Source organism: Cololabis saira, chromosome 9, assembly GCF_033807715.1.
Source record: "Cololabis saira isolate AMF1-May2022 chromosome 9, fColSai1.1, whole genome shotgun sequence".
In the NCBI taxonomy this organism is placed as follows: Eukaryota; Metazoa; Chordata; class Actinopteri; order Beloniformes; family Belonidae; genus Cololabis; species Cololabis saira.
In genome coordinates this window covers 37453780-37470594 of record NC_084595.1, presented here as the reverse complement: position 1 = coordinate 37470594, position 16815 = coordinate 37453780, and the positions used below count along the sequence as shown (strand labels likewise).

Sequence of the window (16815 nt, the reverse complement as noted above, 5' to 3'; positions counted from 1 at the left end):
GGTGCTTAGTTGTTGCAAATTATTTTTTGCTTGGATCTTTGAAAGTTGGGTGGATCTTTGATAAATGGGTAAAACTGTTTAATTAAACCATGGAAAACAGGTTAAGAACATTAAAAGTAGCAGAACTGTATATTCTACTGAAAGAGAAAATTAAGGCCGTATCATTTCATTTATTGTGGATGTATGAAAAAAAAGAGCAAATCACTAAATTCTTGTAATTTAATAATGCAATACTACTTTGTAATTCCCTTAATCCCTTCCGTTAAAATGCTATAAAAATGTATTTACGTTTGCATTAGCGACTCTGATTGGGTTATATACGGCTCCTCGCCTGATCCGCAGTTGACCAGATATGAAAAGACAGACGTCTCACTCTGTTTTTTTTCTGGAGGTCGTAGCCGTCTCTGTGTTAATGGATTGCTACGAACCCGTCGATATCATGGATGGTTGATATATGAATTGCATCTATAAAGTAATGATTTTCTCAGTCATGTCATGTACTGATAAAAAAACAAAACAAAACAAAAAAAAAAACAAAACAAGTACAACTGCTTATGACCCTCTTCAGCTTGCTTATCGAATTTGTATGGGTGTAGAAGATGCTGTCATGTTATTTACTGCAAGCTCACTCTCACTTGCAGAGATGGCACTGCAAGGATCATGTTTACCATTAAAAAATCAAATTATGTGGGGAAAAAAAATCGAAAAATCTGGATATAATAATTCTATAAAGTAAAATGTCTGGATTGAATTACATTTAGGTGCCATTTATATTTGATCTCTTTTTTTTGGGGGGGGGGGGGTTAATATTTTTCTCTTGTACATTGCTCATTTTTTTTACATTTTATATTGCTCTTTGTTTAATTATTTAGCTATTTATTGGTTATTTTTATTTTAGGATATACTTTTGTATACCTTGTCATACTTTCATGTGTACCGTTGAGCGTGTGTGTGTTTGCTGCTGCACAATTGAATTTCTCCTCTGGGAGATCAATAAAGTTTATTCACACTAACCTGAAGGTTTTTCATTTTTGAAAACGAGCGAAGTGACCCATCTGTCGAGCATAGACAATCTTTGAAATGCGCACACAACATTGACGCATGCATAGCGTGACCTCAGTGCAGCTGGAGCAGGAGCTGCACACGGTCTGGAGCTGAGGCACGGCGCCGGACGGGCGATTTAACAGCTAAAAACCCGCCGTCAATGGGTTTGTCAGCACACCAGACGTTACTTTCGACACTCCCTTTCGCTTCAGCCGATTGTTTTGGATGGATTATCTCATTGACGTCTCAACGAGAAGCCTTGCAGCGCCCAGTTAGGAGCGTCGCCGCTGCAGGTTAGTTAATAGTGTGGCTCCATTTTAGCAAGGCGTGATGACGTCACCACGCCAGCCAGCCGGGACGGTTACTTTATTTTATTTATTTTTTTATTTTAAAGCAATTTTTTTTTTGTTTTTTGGCCATAGCAGGGGTTTTATAATTGTTTGCTGACAAATTTTTAAAATAGCTTTACGTCTAATCTAAACGGTAACGTTAGTGGAAAATTCCCAAAACGTTTGTCTTTCTGCGGGACATCGAGTCAAATCTCGTCTTCTGAATATTCAGCATTATTAAGCCATACTGAAAAGTTTTCAAATGTTAACAATATCATTATCATTTGATAGTAAGTACGATTAAAGCAGGATGTCTGGTAAATGAGTAGTCCGACGGTTTGAGCTGCGTTGCTGCATGGTAATGAGCCATCTTGGTGTGTTGACGCTGGTGTTGCTGGATCGTGTTATCGTGTTATGTCACGGCATAACTCGTTGACTGGCCGATCAAACCGTCTGTCTGGCTTGTTAGCGACACCACACATGCCGGTGCTTGTTTGTGTCATATAGTGTGTTCCTGTCCACCTGTAGTTGCACTTATGTGGGTGATTGTAACCTGACTCCCGCATGTGTCCATGTGATCTCCAGCAGGACACTGTGATCTGGCTCTGCCATGGCAGTCTTTAATCACCAGGTGCTCTTCGCAGTCACAAGATCAAGGTAAGCCTATAGCACACTTGTCCATGTTCTGTGTATAAGCTGGGAACTATCAGGGGTAAGGGGATATCTCATCACTAAGGTAAACACTTACAAACAGTGGCGAGGTCAGTCATGAGTCAGGCCTGAATTATGCTTCTGCGTTAAATCGACGCAGAGCATACGCCGTAGGGCACGCGGCGACGCGCAGCCTACGGCGTAGGTCCAGCGTTGGTGTAACGCGGAACCATAAATCAGCCTTCAGGAGACCGCAGGCTGCGCGTTTCACTGTCTGGTGCAGCAAAGCAGACTCCCCTAGGACAACTCCCGAGGGAAGAGTTTCCTACATCAAACTAGTTAATCCCCTGTGACTATGCTGTGATCATTCAGTTTTAGCTTTAGGTAATTTCTCCCCCTCCCAGGAAGGTGTACTTGAGACATTTGAATGAATAATTCCTCATTTATTATGTGGAGTTTCCCTTAGGGGTTAACATGTCAGTCAGTCTACACTGCAAAAACTCAAAATCTTAACAAGAATATTTGTCTTATTTCTAGTTAAAATGTCTCATTTTTAGTCAAAAAATCATATTACACTTAAAACAAGACTCATTACCAGAAAAATAACTTATTTGACAATTTTCACCTGTTTCAAGTAGATTTTCACTTGAAATAAGTAGAAAAAGTCTGCCAATGAAACAAGATTTATCTTCTCATTACAAGCAAAACAATCTTGTTCCATTGGCAGATTTTTTCTACTTATTTTAAGTGAAAATTTACTTGAAACAGGTGAAAATTGTCTAATAAGTTATTTTTCTGGTAATGACTCTTGTTTTACGTGTAATGAGAGTTTTTGACTAAAAATGAGACATTTTAACTAGAAATAAGACGAATAAATTTGTTTAGATTTTGAGTTTTTGCAGTGTATTAAAATGGACTTCAATATTTTGATTTAAACCCGATTAAATCAATACTCTGAATTAGAAAGTACAATGTAAACCGCAACCATATTCTGAATAATGTCAATATAAAAGTAATTGATAATCATATGTCATATTTTTTTCTTATTGCATTACTGAAGTAATTTATAAATAAGTAATTTGCAAATACCTCAATGGCAATATAATGTCTCGTAGTTTTGTGGCATTTTGCTGCACCAGATGGCCTACACATACGGTAGGGTTGATAAAGATGTATTTAAAGCTTCTGTAAAATCAGAGCACTCACAACATATGGTATCTTAAAGGCAATAAACTCATACTCAGTGTTGAGACATAACGTTCTGGAGGGAGTGTGGGCACAAGACGTGTGGATGTAAGGGATGTGGGGTCAAATGACAGTGTTCTTTAACATCTCAACAGAATATGAAATTAATGTTCTGAAAGCAACTCTTGTTAACACCTTAATCACAATATAGGTTTATTTACAATTTGGTCAGTAATTAGATTATTGCTATAAACATAATCACAGTGCCAACAAATTCAGGAAAAATAAAAATATTGCAGATTTTCAAACACTTCAGGATTGATCTTTGAAAGTGTTCTTGTGAGTCAAATGTTTCTCCTTATATTGTTTGGGAGATGTATAAATACTTCCCAATGTGCCAGTGTCCTCTCCCTGTATTGTATATTTTATATTGGTCTCAGTAACTAATAAAAAGAGTTAATTATAAGTTGCCACAAGAGACACAACAGAGGTGATCAAAACAGGTCAATGCTTCTTTTAAGTACATATGGGGGATGGAGAGGATTAAGTGATCACATCACACCAGATTTACATGTGGTGTGAGGAGACACAAAAACATTTTGGAGAAATATTTACCCAATTAAACTTCAGCAGCCCCTGGATTTATTAGTTGTATAAATGCAAAGAAATAACCTGCATGAGCTGATTGCCCTCTCTGGATTGGGTGGTTAGCCTAAGGTGTACACACTGATCTCAAGGATGAGGACAGCAGGATAGATGTCACTGTCCTATTTCTGGGTCTAATAGATATTACAGCATGTTCTTACATGTTACTATTTATAGCACTGACTCTTTATGCTTTAGTGGAACGTCAGAGAAGATGTAACCAGAGAATTGTGTTATTGATGTTCAAATAATCAATTCATCTGTTATCAATTATTTGACCGCTCTTTGTACAATTTATCGATAAATGGTTTAACAAACCACTGTATAATGTCATCCTCTTCATGCAAACACTCACACTGAACTTGCATATTTGCGCTATAATAGCACACTGATGAGTATTTTAGCGGTAACCTGTGGGTTCATCGTCTTGCCCAACACTTTAACATGTAGATGGGCTCTGTCCTGAGCCACAGCTGCAATGAAAGTTTAAGTCAAAAGTTCATAAAACATTAATTTTAGTACCAACAAACACTGACTTCAAAATTCGGGTTATTTCTAATATTCCGGTTACTGAAACATTCGGAATATTCCGTTTACATGGTAATTAATCATTTGGGATATCTGGATCAAACCAGCGACGCGCGGAGAACATCATGACGCAATTCCTGTCATTTCTGCTTCTTCTTCCTGTATCCAAATTCAAAACAAATGCTGCTTCGCGCAACTTCTTTTAAATCTCGCTAGCCCTGTACTTTCTACCGTCTACAAATGCCAAAATGTTCATATCCTTCATTACATTTATAAAGTGATTAGTCTCCTACTCACTCCAAAAGTGTGGCCTGGTCTTGGTTTCTCCGTGTTCGTCCTGGACTCAAAAGCCCAGGATTCCTTGTGAACAGAGCATGCGCAGAAAACAAATTCCTGTTCCGTTTGATGGGGATATCCCGTTTGGCGTTTACATGACCGAATATTCTGGTTTTAAAAAGGAGTAACCCAGGGGTCATATTCAGGTTTTTAAAAACCCGATTATGAGCAAATTTGGGTTATTCAAAGGGGTTATTGGTGTTTACGTGGCTGTGCAAATTCGGGTTATTGCCAATATTCAGGTTTTAAAAGGGTTATTGACTGCATGTAAACGCAGTCACTCATTTTCTAAAATTAAATGGAACATTACTAACTTTTTAATTCTGTTTATCAACAGGGGATCATATTTGTTGTCCAAGCGGCACAGCTGTTCCTCTTTGAGTCCCAAAGTCTATCTCTGCATAGACCCTTCCGGCCACGTCTCACCTCCACTCGCTCTCAGGCACTCCCGCTACAGCTACCCTCACAATTTCCAAAGCCTCAACCACGGCCACAGCTCTGCCCTGCTCGCCCGCTCTTTGTACACCTCAGGTGTCTGGCTCCAGGATATAAAGCAGGAGGACACTAAGGACTCAGCCGGGGAAGCCAAGGATGGTTCTACAGGCGATAAAAAGGACTCTGTGGTGGCCGCGTCTCAGTCCCAACCTCCATCTGCTCCCACTCCAGCGTCCACTGCTGCCACTCCAGCTGCAGTCCCTCCAGTACAAGAGAGGGCGATTGTGAAAAAGTCTCTGTATCAGAGGATTGTGGATGAGTTAAAGCATTACTATAATGGCTTTCGGCTACTTGGCATCGATATCACGATTGCCGGTAGGATGGTGTGGACCCTGTTGCATGGACATCTGCTCACGCGCAGGGAGAGGAGAAGGGTAAGAGAATCTGAACTTGCATCACTGTAGGAAATTGTTCTACCCATCAATTTTTAATGTTGAGCCATAAACCAGGGCTGCTTTCTACTGATCCCCCTCCTTCATGTTAAATAATGGGATTGGTTTAATAAGAAACACCTCGTCAATACAATGCAGTCAAGACAATTATATTTAAACAATGGTTATACCAATTACAAAGTTGTCTCAGTGGACTTTGTGACCGGCATGACGTACAACGTTTTCAGTGATAAGTATCTATGAACTTCTCGTGCATCGTTTCTGAAAACAAATGGAAAAAATCAATCAGTCAGGCAAAATAACACAATCTTTGAAAAAGAAAAATGACTATAGAAAAATTCAACAAAATGTGTTTTTCATATTGATTCCTAAAGATAAAGTAACATTGGTCTTTATCAGGTGAGAACATAAGATAAGAAAGACAAGAAATCCTTTAATAGTCCCACAGAGGGGAAATTTCCAGATTACAGCAGCAAAGGGGATAGTGCAAAACACAAGAGGCATCATGACATGACAGTTACAGTAAAATTACACAAAAACTACATTATTTTCTTAAATATAATGTAAGCTATTCATGGCTGTTAAATCATCACAATTCATTTTAAGTGAAGGGTTTAGCTTCTACATCATCATATAAAGATCATGAAACAAATTGTGTTTCATTTGGGAAAAACTCAGTATCTGACTTTTGATGGGGGATAGAGAGAATCTGTTTTCAAATTTAAACACATTTTTACATTTATTTTCCTAGTCTAAGAAGTTGATTAGAAATTAATTTACAAATGGATCATTGTGGGAAAAACAAGCCTAACTGGTGACATTTTAATCTATTTTGGCACAAAATAACACAATGCATAAAGGAGCTAATCAGAAATTCAGATTTTAGCGCACAAGGGTTGATTCTATTAGAAAATGCCAAACCTGCATTCTTCGTAAACATGAAGGTCAACTTTTGGGCAAAAAAAGCCTCAGATTACGCTCTTTTGTCCACCTGTTTTTCAGAAGCTATTGTAATGAAAGTTTGTGTGAAACCTAGTTTCCTGTAAGCCTCTTCCAATTCATTAACCTGAAAGCAATTCAGTGAGCGGACGTCCATGCCAAATGTCAACAGTAAACTTAACAGGTTGGTATTTAGCAACAGTAACTGTCACTTTCAACTTGGAACTGGATACAATCACATTTGTTTGGAATATGAAGTAGCTGTAGTTCTGAATTTGACATGCCAACCAAGAATTTCACAGAAGTTCAAAGATCACTGCAATAAGCTAAGAGTAAATTCAGAGGATTCCTAGGAAACAGATTATCTGCATTGGACGATACTGGCTTAATGTTCAGTACATGATAATTCTCACTCTTAATAGTCCAGTTGGACTGTTAAACACCATCTTCTGCCTTCAAGAAGCATTTTCATTTCTTGAAGCATCCCATTGTGAGATGTTTTCAATTAATGGAAGTATCTGAAATTTTTCACACTAACGAGAATGCTTTACAGCAAAAGATGAGTCTTGTTTGTTCAACAGAAATATTAATGGTCCTCAAAGAATCAACCAGGTTCAGCTCCAGTAAAAAATTTTCACTTATTCCAACTAAAGCCTCCTGATTAGCTCACAGTTAAAGTCTCTTTTTGAAAGTCCTGGTTGTTTGTCAGTGTTGAACAGCGTTATTGTCAATAGCTGAGTAACTTCACTTGTCCTGACTGGAAGCAGCTTTAGATATTGTTATAGAAGTAACTGACATACTGAAGGATTAAGAATTCTAGTAAGAACTGATTTGGCAGTTTGATACTTGTTCACAGATTCCCATCTTACATTTGAAACAATCACATTTCTCATAAGCTTTCCATCACTTAAAAAAGAGAGAATACAGCAGATTTTTAAACCACATGTCTCTCTGACTGCCGCACGTGCAATGTAGACCTGAGGTGTTCATGTGCCCAGACAAAATTACATTCACACTATTTTAAAACACGGCCGTCAAGCATGTGTAATTGATCTTGGAGGTAAACACTTTTCCAAAGAGTTGGGGACTGAAACCACCGCCACGGTTGGAATACTGCCCATGTTGTGCACATTTTGACTCGTCAGCTTTGTTTGTCTTTGTGTTTACAGCTGATGAGGACATGCGCTGACCTCTTCCGCCTGGTGCCCTTCATGGTGTTTATCATTGTTCCTTTCATGGAGTTCCTTCTTCCCGTCTTTCTCAAACTGTTTCCAGAAATGTTGCCCTCCACATTTGAAACAGAGTCCAAAAAGGCAAGTGTTTACATACAGTACATTCACAGACACTCACACATCTGCAGCTTGGCCGTGCAACAGGGTTCATCATTACACAACCTCTCAGATAGGACTGTTGTATAAAAAAGACAAAACAAACTCTGGCCGTACAGGCAGCTGGCTTTATCTAAACATGGCTCCTGGTGGCAGATAGATGGCCCTTTTTTATTTAAGCAGGATGTAAATATTAAATAAATGCCTCAGATTTCTCACATGCACACACTTTTTTCGGTTAAAATATGTATATGCTCATTTGTAATTCTTTAAGTGCTGATTGTATTTACAAAAAAATCTTACCTGCAGTAAAATGTAAGTAAAGTTATACCAAGAGTAAGGCATTTCCCACCCCACCCCCCCCTTTTAATCTCCTGGAAAAGAAAAGCAGCATATCTCTGTAGTGGTACAGGCGGCCTATTAACAGCAAGGCTCCCAACTTGTCCTGAAGCACGGCTGATTGAGTCACAGATATGCACTCTTTCTCCTGGATGCCACAGCAGTGTACAACTTCTGAAAATGTGATCAAACATAAGACTAAAGAAAAGCTTTTAGTAATTGTGGATTACCACAGTTAGGTTACAGAGACATGTCATATTTATTCTGCTACACTCTTCATTTCACCGGTTCACTAAAGAAAAACTCTTTTAATTAGGGCTTTAAAGCCTCACTTGTCTCTCTATTGGTTTGGGCTTTTTTGATTTGAACACATCTATTAACTGTTACCAGTAAGAATGGGGAACAAATTGTTGCCGTTCTTAGATGTGCATCATGTGTTTGAGAGATTAAACAAATGTATTTGAGTGTTGTTATTTTGAAAATATCTCAATTTTGAGAATAAAAAGTGTCCAGTGCAACGTTCAGCTACGGAGAAACTCTCCTATCCATTTCAATGGCCTAATCCTAATTCTTCATGCAGGAGGAGAAGCAGAAGAAGGGTCTGGCTGCAAAGCTGGAACTGGCCAAGTTTCTGCAGGAAACCATTGCTGAGATGGCCCGGAGGAATAAAGCAAAGGCTCTAACAGAAGACGAGACGCAGCGTTTCTCTACATATGTTCAGAAGGTAAATGACCACAAAGGTTTTCTGTGCTGCAGAGGAAACATTGACTGTTTGTCACCACATTTAACAAGGATAGCAGTCTGTAAACAAACCGTACCATAGTTGGTTTAATCCAAGATACTAAAATATCTTCCTTGGTATAAAAATAGTGTGAAAATGCTTTTGAAGTCTCGAGATGAAACTCTAACGTGATAAGAGTGGAACTTGAGATTAGAGAATGTCGTTGATTGTACATTTCTGCAGGCCAGTATTAAGTGTGTTGTTTCTGTCATTTCTCAGGTTCGGGGCACAGGCGAGCAGCCGGACACAAAGGACATAGTCCGCTTTTCCAAGTTGTTTGAGGACGAGTTGACGCTGGAGCACCTGGAGCGCCCCCAGCTGGTTGCTCTGTGCAAACTGTTGGAGCTGCAGCCCATCGGTACCAACAACTTGCTGCGTTTTCAGCTGATGATGAAACTCAGAGCCATCAAGTCGGACGATGAGGTGAGTTTCTGTTGGCGTGATTCACTGAGATGTCATTGACTACGTTTACATGCAGTCAAAATTCGGGTTATTGCTAATATTCCGGTTACTGAAACATTCGGAATATTCCGTTTACATGATAATTAATCATTTGGGATATCTCTATCAAACCAGCGACGCGCGGAGAACGTGATGACGCAATTCCCGTCATTTCCGCTTCTTCTTCCTGTATCCAAATTCAAAACAAATGCTGCTTCGCGCAACTTTTCGCTCACCCTGTTGTAAATCTCGCTATCCCCGTACTTTCTACCGTCTACAAATGCCAAAATGTTCATATCCTTCATTACATTTATGAAGTGATTAGTTTCCTCCTCACTCCAAAAGTGTGGCGTGGTCTTGTGTTTCTCCGTGTTTAGAAGAACTTCCTGGACTCAAAAGACCAGAATTCCTTGTGAACAGAGCATGTGCAGAAAACAAATTCCTGTTCCGTTTGATGGGGATATTCCGTTTGGCGTTTACATGACCGAATATTCTGGTTTTAAAAGGAGTAACCCAGGGCTCATATTCGGGTTTTTAAAAACCAGAATATGAGCAAATTCGGGTTATTCAAAGGGGTTATTGGTGTTTACATGGCCGTACAAATTCGGGTTATTGCCAATATTCGGGTTTTAAAAGGGTTATTGATGCATGTAAACGCAGTCATTGATTGTCACTCTAAACTGACTTTGTTGATGCAGTAGTGAATATAAAGATTGGTTTCCTTCAAGGCCGGAAATATTTCACCCACTGTCTTCTTGACTGTATGAACCTATGAACTGTATGAAATTATCCTAGTTCCTCTTAATGTGAAGTTATGTTTTCTTGCGCTTCAGCATCAATTTTTCACTTCCTCTTTATTTGACAGATGATTGCAGCAGAGGGCGTGCCAGCCATGAGTGTGTCAGAGTTGCAAGCAGCGTGTCGTAGTCGTGGTATGAGATCTCTGGGTCTCACCACAGACCAGCTACGTCAGCAGATACAACAGGTTAGAAACTGGTACTTTTAGGTTTTTGCAGCCAACCCTGGTTTCCCTGATGGTCACGGCTGAATAGTTTTAAGAAAACATGATAAATATGGCAAATTCTGCATGGTTGAGAGACTATGACAAAAGAATATCACAAGGGGAAGGATTTTTTAAAGTTATATAAAAAACATTTAAATAAGCATTTATCTTTACCCAGTGGCTGGATCTGCACCTGAAAGAGAATGTTCCTCCATCGCTGCTGCTGCTTTCCAGAGCCATGTACCTGACGGACCTCAAACCGAAACCCCCCGTCATCCCGCCTGTTCCTAAACTAGAGGTTTGTTTAATCCACTTAAACATTCACACACTGCGCTGATCTGTAAACACGTGACTGTACAGATAAGAAAGTGTTTTCACAGCTTGAGATAGCAGCTGTAATATATCTGGTGTCCATGTTGCTGCTGTGTGAAACATCTGTGGTCTTTTTGATCTTTTAAAAGCGCTCTTTGAATAAAATTGATTATAATTATTACATCGAGTCTTTGCTCACGTCATGGAAACAACACTTTATTGATTAATTCGCTTTTAACTATTGCCAGAAAAATTTGCTTTGGATGAAAGCGTCTGCTAAAAGAGTCAACTGTGAAAATGTGCTTTTTAAACGAATTTCAAACTTCAAATATTTTCCTGTAACGTAAGGACAACTTCAGATAATTGTCAAAACGGACTTGGGGGCTGAACGCATCACCAGTGAAACTCTGTTATGATATTTGGAGAAGCACAATCTTACTTCAGTCTCAATATTTTTGTTGCATGGTTTGGTACCAGAGGTGGTCATCTTATCAGATGTTTGCTGTTGTTTTTTGCAGAAGGCTGCTGCTACTCCCCCGGTGGAGACCACAGGAGCAAACGCAGCATCTGTCAGCAGTGACAGGTTGACCGACTCCGCTCGCATCATCAAAGACAGACCGGTCAGTGCACGCAGAAAACGCAAAGTAAAAAAAGAAAAACACACACTCAGCTGTAAGAAACAAGATAACAGTGGTGATGATGGAAGAAAAAATGTATCATATCTGATGTTCAGCTCATATGGTAAAATAGTTGAAGTCTGTCAAACTAAAGAGACTGTACTGCTGTGATATTTGTTGTTCCTTATTTATTCTACACTGTTTTGAAAGTTTTTAAATACTAAATATATGATTACAGAGGGCAAGTTACTGAACTTAACTGGAATAGGAAAGATTCTTCATGTGCCCATGTTACTAATAGATATTAGAAACCAGCACATAACAAATGTCACATGCTAACGAAAACCCATCCCAGATTGGCCATCACTGCTCGAGTCATGCAAACTAGGGAATGACATCAGTCAGTTCTCACAAGAATCAGTTGTTTATCTTTGCTTTTCAAACGCTGTGTGGCCCACATGTTTTTAAGACCCCCTTTTACTGCTGTTTGGGTAATGATTGAAATGGTGTCAGCAGGTTGTAATTGCTTAATGGGACCAGTCTGGATTTGTGGAAATGAGTTTATTCATTTTCCTCCTGGTGATGAAGACATGAAGACGTTTGGCACTTGTTTGTACATTCGGCGTGAAGCAGATTTTCCAGCTCGAAGGCTTGAAAAACCGTCTCTCCCGAGTAGTATAACAAACATTTTTTTTTGTATTTGACATTTTGTACTTTGTAGTGTGTTTTTCTACATTTAGTTTCATATTCACCTAACTCACACGAGTGGTACTGATCATGCCATCTTTTTAAAATGCAAACAATTTCCCAAAATGTCATAGGTATTTGGGTAAAATTGCAAACCATTATACTGGTGCAAGGAGTTTGAAATTACAGATCTGCATTTGTAAGATTCATGAAATGACTAAATCTTCTATTTGTCTTGCTTTTGTTTTTCTCTGCACTTCGTAGGTGGAGGAGTTGAGAGACAAGGCCCCTGTGGTGACAGACAAACCCCTGACTCCCGCTGAAGTCCTACAGGTGAGCACACGTACACACACACACACACTGGGCCTGCAGCATCTGAAACCAGTCCGGGATGTGATTCTTGTAGGGATCTTTTAATTGAGTTAGATATTTCACATGACGTTGTAATCTCCTACAGCGGGAATGAGAGGCTCATGTGGTTGAAGTGAGGGAGGGGGGGATGGAAAGGACATGAGTACAATGTGGAAAGAATAGTGACAGATTTTGTTTAAATATATACAAGTCATCTTTTACTAGTTTTTGAGAAACTATCATGAAGAACCAATTACAATCTACAACATAATAAGTCGAGCTGCTCCCCTCAAGATAAAGAGACGGTGGTGGTGCGTTACCATAATGATCGTTCTGAGTAAATGTGGTCACTCACTGCTCAAGTCTGTTCAGTGAGCGGATGGAGCAGCACCACAGCTGACAAACGGGGGAACAGGAGTGTGAGGGGAAAAAGAAAACATGTCACCAAGTACAGTATTGTGATTCAGAAGGTAGTGGGGAAAATGTGTGAAGTTGTTGTCAGTCAGGAGGAATTTATTTCCTCTGTGGCAGTAAAATGTGTCACAGAAACTCCAGCGGTTGAACTGGACTAATCAAACACTTTTAGAACTGGGCCGCCCTAGAAACAGACCCGACAGCAAATGTTAAGCTACAAACCACTCGTAACATGGACTTGTGCTGTAGTGTTATTGCTTTTAAGTTCTCGATTTAAGAAGTATCTGAACACAAGACTGTCAAAGACGTCCCTGTAGCCTTTATTCTTTAGCTCAGTACGCCATTCCCTTATTTTTCTCTTTCTGGAGCACTTCAGAGGTCTCCGCATACTTTGTTCAGCTAAAATGGTTTTGTAACTGACCAGATTAGTCCATTAAACTGTACAACATGTTAACAATAAAATACTCCCCATTCAATAAAAGCCCACAGCTTTCCTCCCAGTATCTCTTCTTAGGTCTGAGATATTGTCACATTGAACTATTATGCAAAGTCGTCTTTTCTGAAAAAAATGCTGACTTAAGTCCATCCTGCTGTACAGTTGGTGTTTTAGCTGCATCAGAGCAGGTTTAGAGCCATTAAACATCTCTTTCTGCTTCAGGTTTCTTTTGTGCAACCCACATTTACTGGTTTACAGGCCACCCTTCGTGGTCAAACAAATTCTACCCCAAATGCTAAGTGTGTATCCAAACCTTTGACGGGTCGTGTACAAGAGTTATCAAGTAATCAGATTAGAGTCAACTGAAATGCATCCTGTTTGCTGTCGTTAAAATAATATCTGGGATCTCTTCCTCAGGCTAAAGCGGCAACAGAAGTGACCCAGAAAAGCAAGATGAGTGCCAATGGCACGTAAAGTGATGCAGGAGACTGCGTTGAAGGTGGAGTGACTTACACTGCTCGATGTCATCTAACACCCTGAGATACTTACATTTCAGAAGCCCCCACTAAAAGTCCATAATTGGACCAACATCTCACCCAGGAGGCCTCTTTGTCCTTCTCCCTGTTACTTTCTCAGACAGTCCCAGTTCTGGCTTCGTCTGTCCACCGTTAAGTCGACTGTTAAATTTTCTGTTGTCCGGTTCTCTCATGAACTCTTGATATTTTGGACTTAATATGTGGGACATTCGAACCACTGTCTGACGGCTTCTCCAGACAGTCTCCTCCACCTCTGTAAATCTTTGTAGATATGTAAATTTTTCTGTCTTACATCACAGACGCAGCATCTTTGTACTGTTTGCTATGCAAAGGCCGGCATTTTCTCTCTTAGCAATTTTTATTTTGTTTTATTTGCAAATGTTTTTAAGATTTTGCAGAAAGTACCTTGCCAAACCTTTTTGAATGAGCTGCTTCCCCCCCGCCTTTGTTTAAAAAGCTCGACCGTGCTGCTGGGCCAAAACAGACAGATTCACATTCTGAACCTGTCATGAAATCAAATGAAAAGGCGCTAGTCAAATTGTGAAAAATTCATCTTGTCTGGTGGCCACAACGCACGTCTGGCCTTTTCAGCAGGAATGATGTAGTGTATGTACGTTATTGCTGGTGTAAATAATAAATGAAGAGCGATTTATTCTAAAGAGCAGGCTCACTCCTCAAATGTGGAGTGTTTTAAAGTCAGCCTGCCTCCACTAGTAAGCTACTGAAAGGACCGTCTGTAGAAAAGGAACATGCAGATTTTATTTACTCATACAGTGTATGTATTTGTGTTTAAACACAAGGATGGAAAATATCTTTAAACTGAGATGAAAAGCTATTTGATGTTATCCATATAGATATACTGTTATACTGGGAGCGAAGATGAAATTCTTATTTTTAGTATTTTTGGCAGATGTAGGTAAATGTGTTGGTTGATTTACCCATCCGTTCACTTTAATTAAATTCCAGAAATATGATCCCAAGAGGTATTTCTGGAAAGTTGAACACAGTTTTACTTGTGTTTGAAACTTCTTCAAATTCTTTTATACATTTAACATAAATGGAGTGATCATTTCCCCTCATTCCCTTGTATCTCTATGCTGCATCTGAACGTGGTTGCCACATATGAAAGGGCCCAAATGGCTGCTGTTGAAAATGTATTGCTGTGGGTTTTGCACATGTGCGTAAGGCTAAAATACAATAGTTGGCAAGGTTCTTTGGTTTAAATGATCACATCCGTGTGTCTGGAGTGCTCAGTTGCAGCTTTCCTTTACACGGAATGTCTCTTTTCCCTTCCCGTTTGATCCGAATGAATCCTTTAGTGGCTGTGTAGTTGTCGGTGCTCATATAGATGGAAGAGTGACCCATCTTTTTGCAGTTGCAACTGCAGTTGCAGCGTGATGGAGATTTAAAAAAAAAAAAACAACAAAGTTACAGTCACTACATGACTAATTTGCAAGTTGATTTTTACTCTGCTGTCATATTTAGATATGATATTTAAACATCGAGCGGATTCTGTTATATATGGAATAGAAGTCAACTGATTTGTAGAATATATTGGATTTTTATTTTTAAATAAAAGGGTCTCTTAAACGCTTACTTAACACAAGCCAAAAAAAGTGTTTGTTTTTTTTCTTTTCTTTTAGTTTTAAAATTCCTGGCCTGATAAAAGATAAGTTTTTTTAATGCACCTGTGCACACCAAACCTAATAGTGTCCTGATTGTGGCGTGCTCGTCACTAGCAGCTGAGAACCACCGCAGGTCTGCAAAAACGTTTCAGGAAGCGGTGCTCCTCTTTAGCTGCACGTATTGAGAGGACACATCATTCACCTTGATTGGCTTAAAAAGGATCTGGTAGTTTGGGTGACTGACTGATTAAAGATCGTACAAAATTCAAACAGAGAATAATTGAACTTGTTTGTTGTGATGTTTGGATCGTCTGCAACCCAGGACTATTTGTTCTGATACATTCTTCTACATCCACAACTGACTTCTCCTTAATCTGTCATCTTATTGAGGAGTGTTTGTTCTCCGATCATCAGCATCATTGTGTGTGTTAACAATGCAGTTCTTCTCTGGAAACTGTAACTACATGTTACTTTCATTTAGTTTTTGTTTACTGACAGTTAAAATGTGCACTGTTGTCCTTTTTTCTTTTTCTTTTTTTTTGTAATTCTTTTATTGAATTTATTCATCACTCAACCAGAACAAATGAGCGTTGTGATGACAAACTCATTAATTAATTTGATTAAATTAATGAAACCCCTTAAATCTGTCTTCTCTTTCATGCTTTTACTTTATTTCGGGAAACATATCCACTCAGAAAAAGCTTGTAGTTATTATTGTCACCTGGAGGGGGAAAAAAAGTGTTTTTCAGGGCCAGCAGGTGGCGCCATGTGTTCTACTGCGTATGGTGTCTGACATAAACATCTCTAGATTATTTATTTTTTACATTTTTTTTTTTCACTGTTTAATACATTTGTAGATCTGGTACTGGGGAATAATCTGCTGCATGGTAAACTTGAATTATTTTTCATGCTACAGCTCACACACAAAATACAGGTTTGCATTACTTTGTAAAGATTTGTAAAAAGCCCAGTGGTATTTTTAGTTTATTCTTGAATTTATTGCAAAATTATTGCCATTTACTACTAGGGCAGATTTTTTTTTTTTTCTCTCTCAAGAAAAGAACAAAAGCTTGTTTTGTGAATTAAGTGGTCATGTGAACCATGTGTTTTGTGAGATGGTCACGTGCAAAAGTTAGTACTAAGTTAGTTTCATCCTTTTATCATTTTGTAATCACAAATAATCTGATCATAACTGGCGAATTACAAAAATTTAGATATAGCTGTTTAACAAAAATGAGTCCAAAGGAAAACAAATCACGTGAGCAGTATGAGGTACCAACCTACTACTCTCTCCATCCATTATCTATACCCGCTTTATCCTTTGCTGGGTCACGGGGGTCTGCTGGAGCCTATCCCAGCGATTTTCAGGCCAGAGGCAGGGGTTACACCCTGGACAGGTCG

General features: G+C 39.1%; 1 protein-coding gene across 1 annotated transcript; it reads left to right on the top strand.

Annotated features, from left to right (window-relative positions):
- The first annotated feature begins 1128 nt into the window (after positions 1-1128).
- On the top strand, positions 1129-16057 carry letm2 (leucine zipper-EF-hand containing transmembrane protein 2). The gene is made up of 11 exons (XM_061729469.1): positions 1129-1337; positions 1959-2030; positions 5056-5587; positions 7714-7857; positions 8792-8935; positions 9212-9415; positions 10299-10418; positions 10615-10734; positions 11267-11368; positions 12317-12385; positions 13671-16057. Exons 2-11 carry the CDS (start codon positions 1984-1986, stop codon positions 13725-13727), a joined length of 1539 nt encoding a protein of 512 aa, XP_061585453.1. The 5' UTR covers positions 1129-1337; positions 1959-1983; the 3' UTR covers positions 13728-16057.
- The last annotated feature ends 758 nt before the right edge of the window (positions 16058-16815 follow it).

Bases quoted from the DNA above. Each gene is read 5' to 3' on its own strand.
- letm2 (XM_061729469.1), top strand. From the start codon at position 1,984: ATGGCAGTCTTTAATCACCAGGTGCTCTTCGCAGTCACAAGATCAAG. The intron at 5,588-7,713 runs GTAAGAGAATCT...TTGTGTTTACAG, and splicing joins CGCGCAGGGAGAGGAGAAGG to CTGATGAGGACATGCGCTGA. The intron at 9,416-10,298 runs GTGAGTTTCTGT...TTTATTTGACAG, and splicing joins CCATCAAGTCGGACGATGAG to ATGATTGCAGCAGAGGGCGT.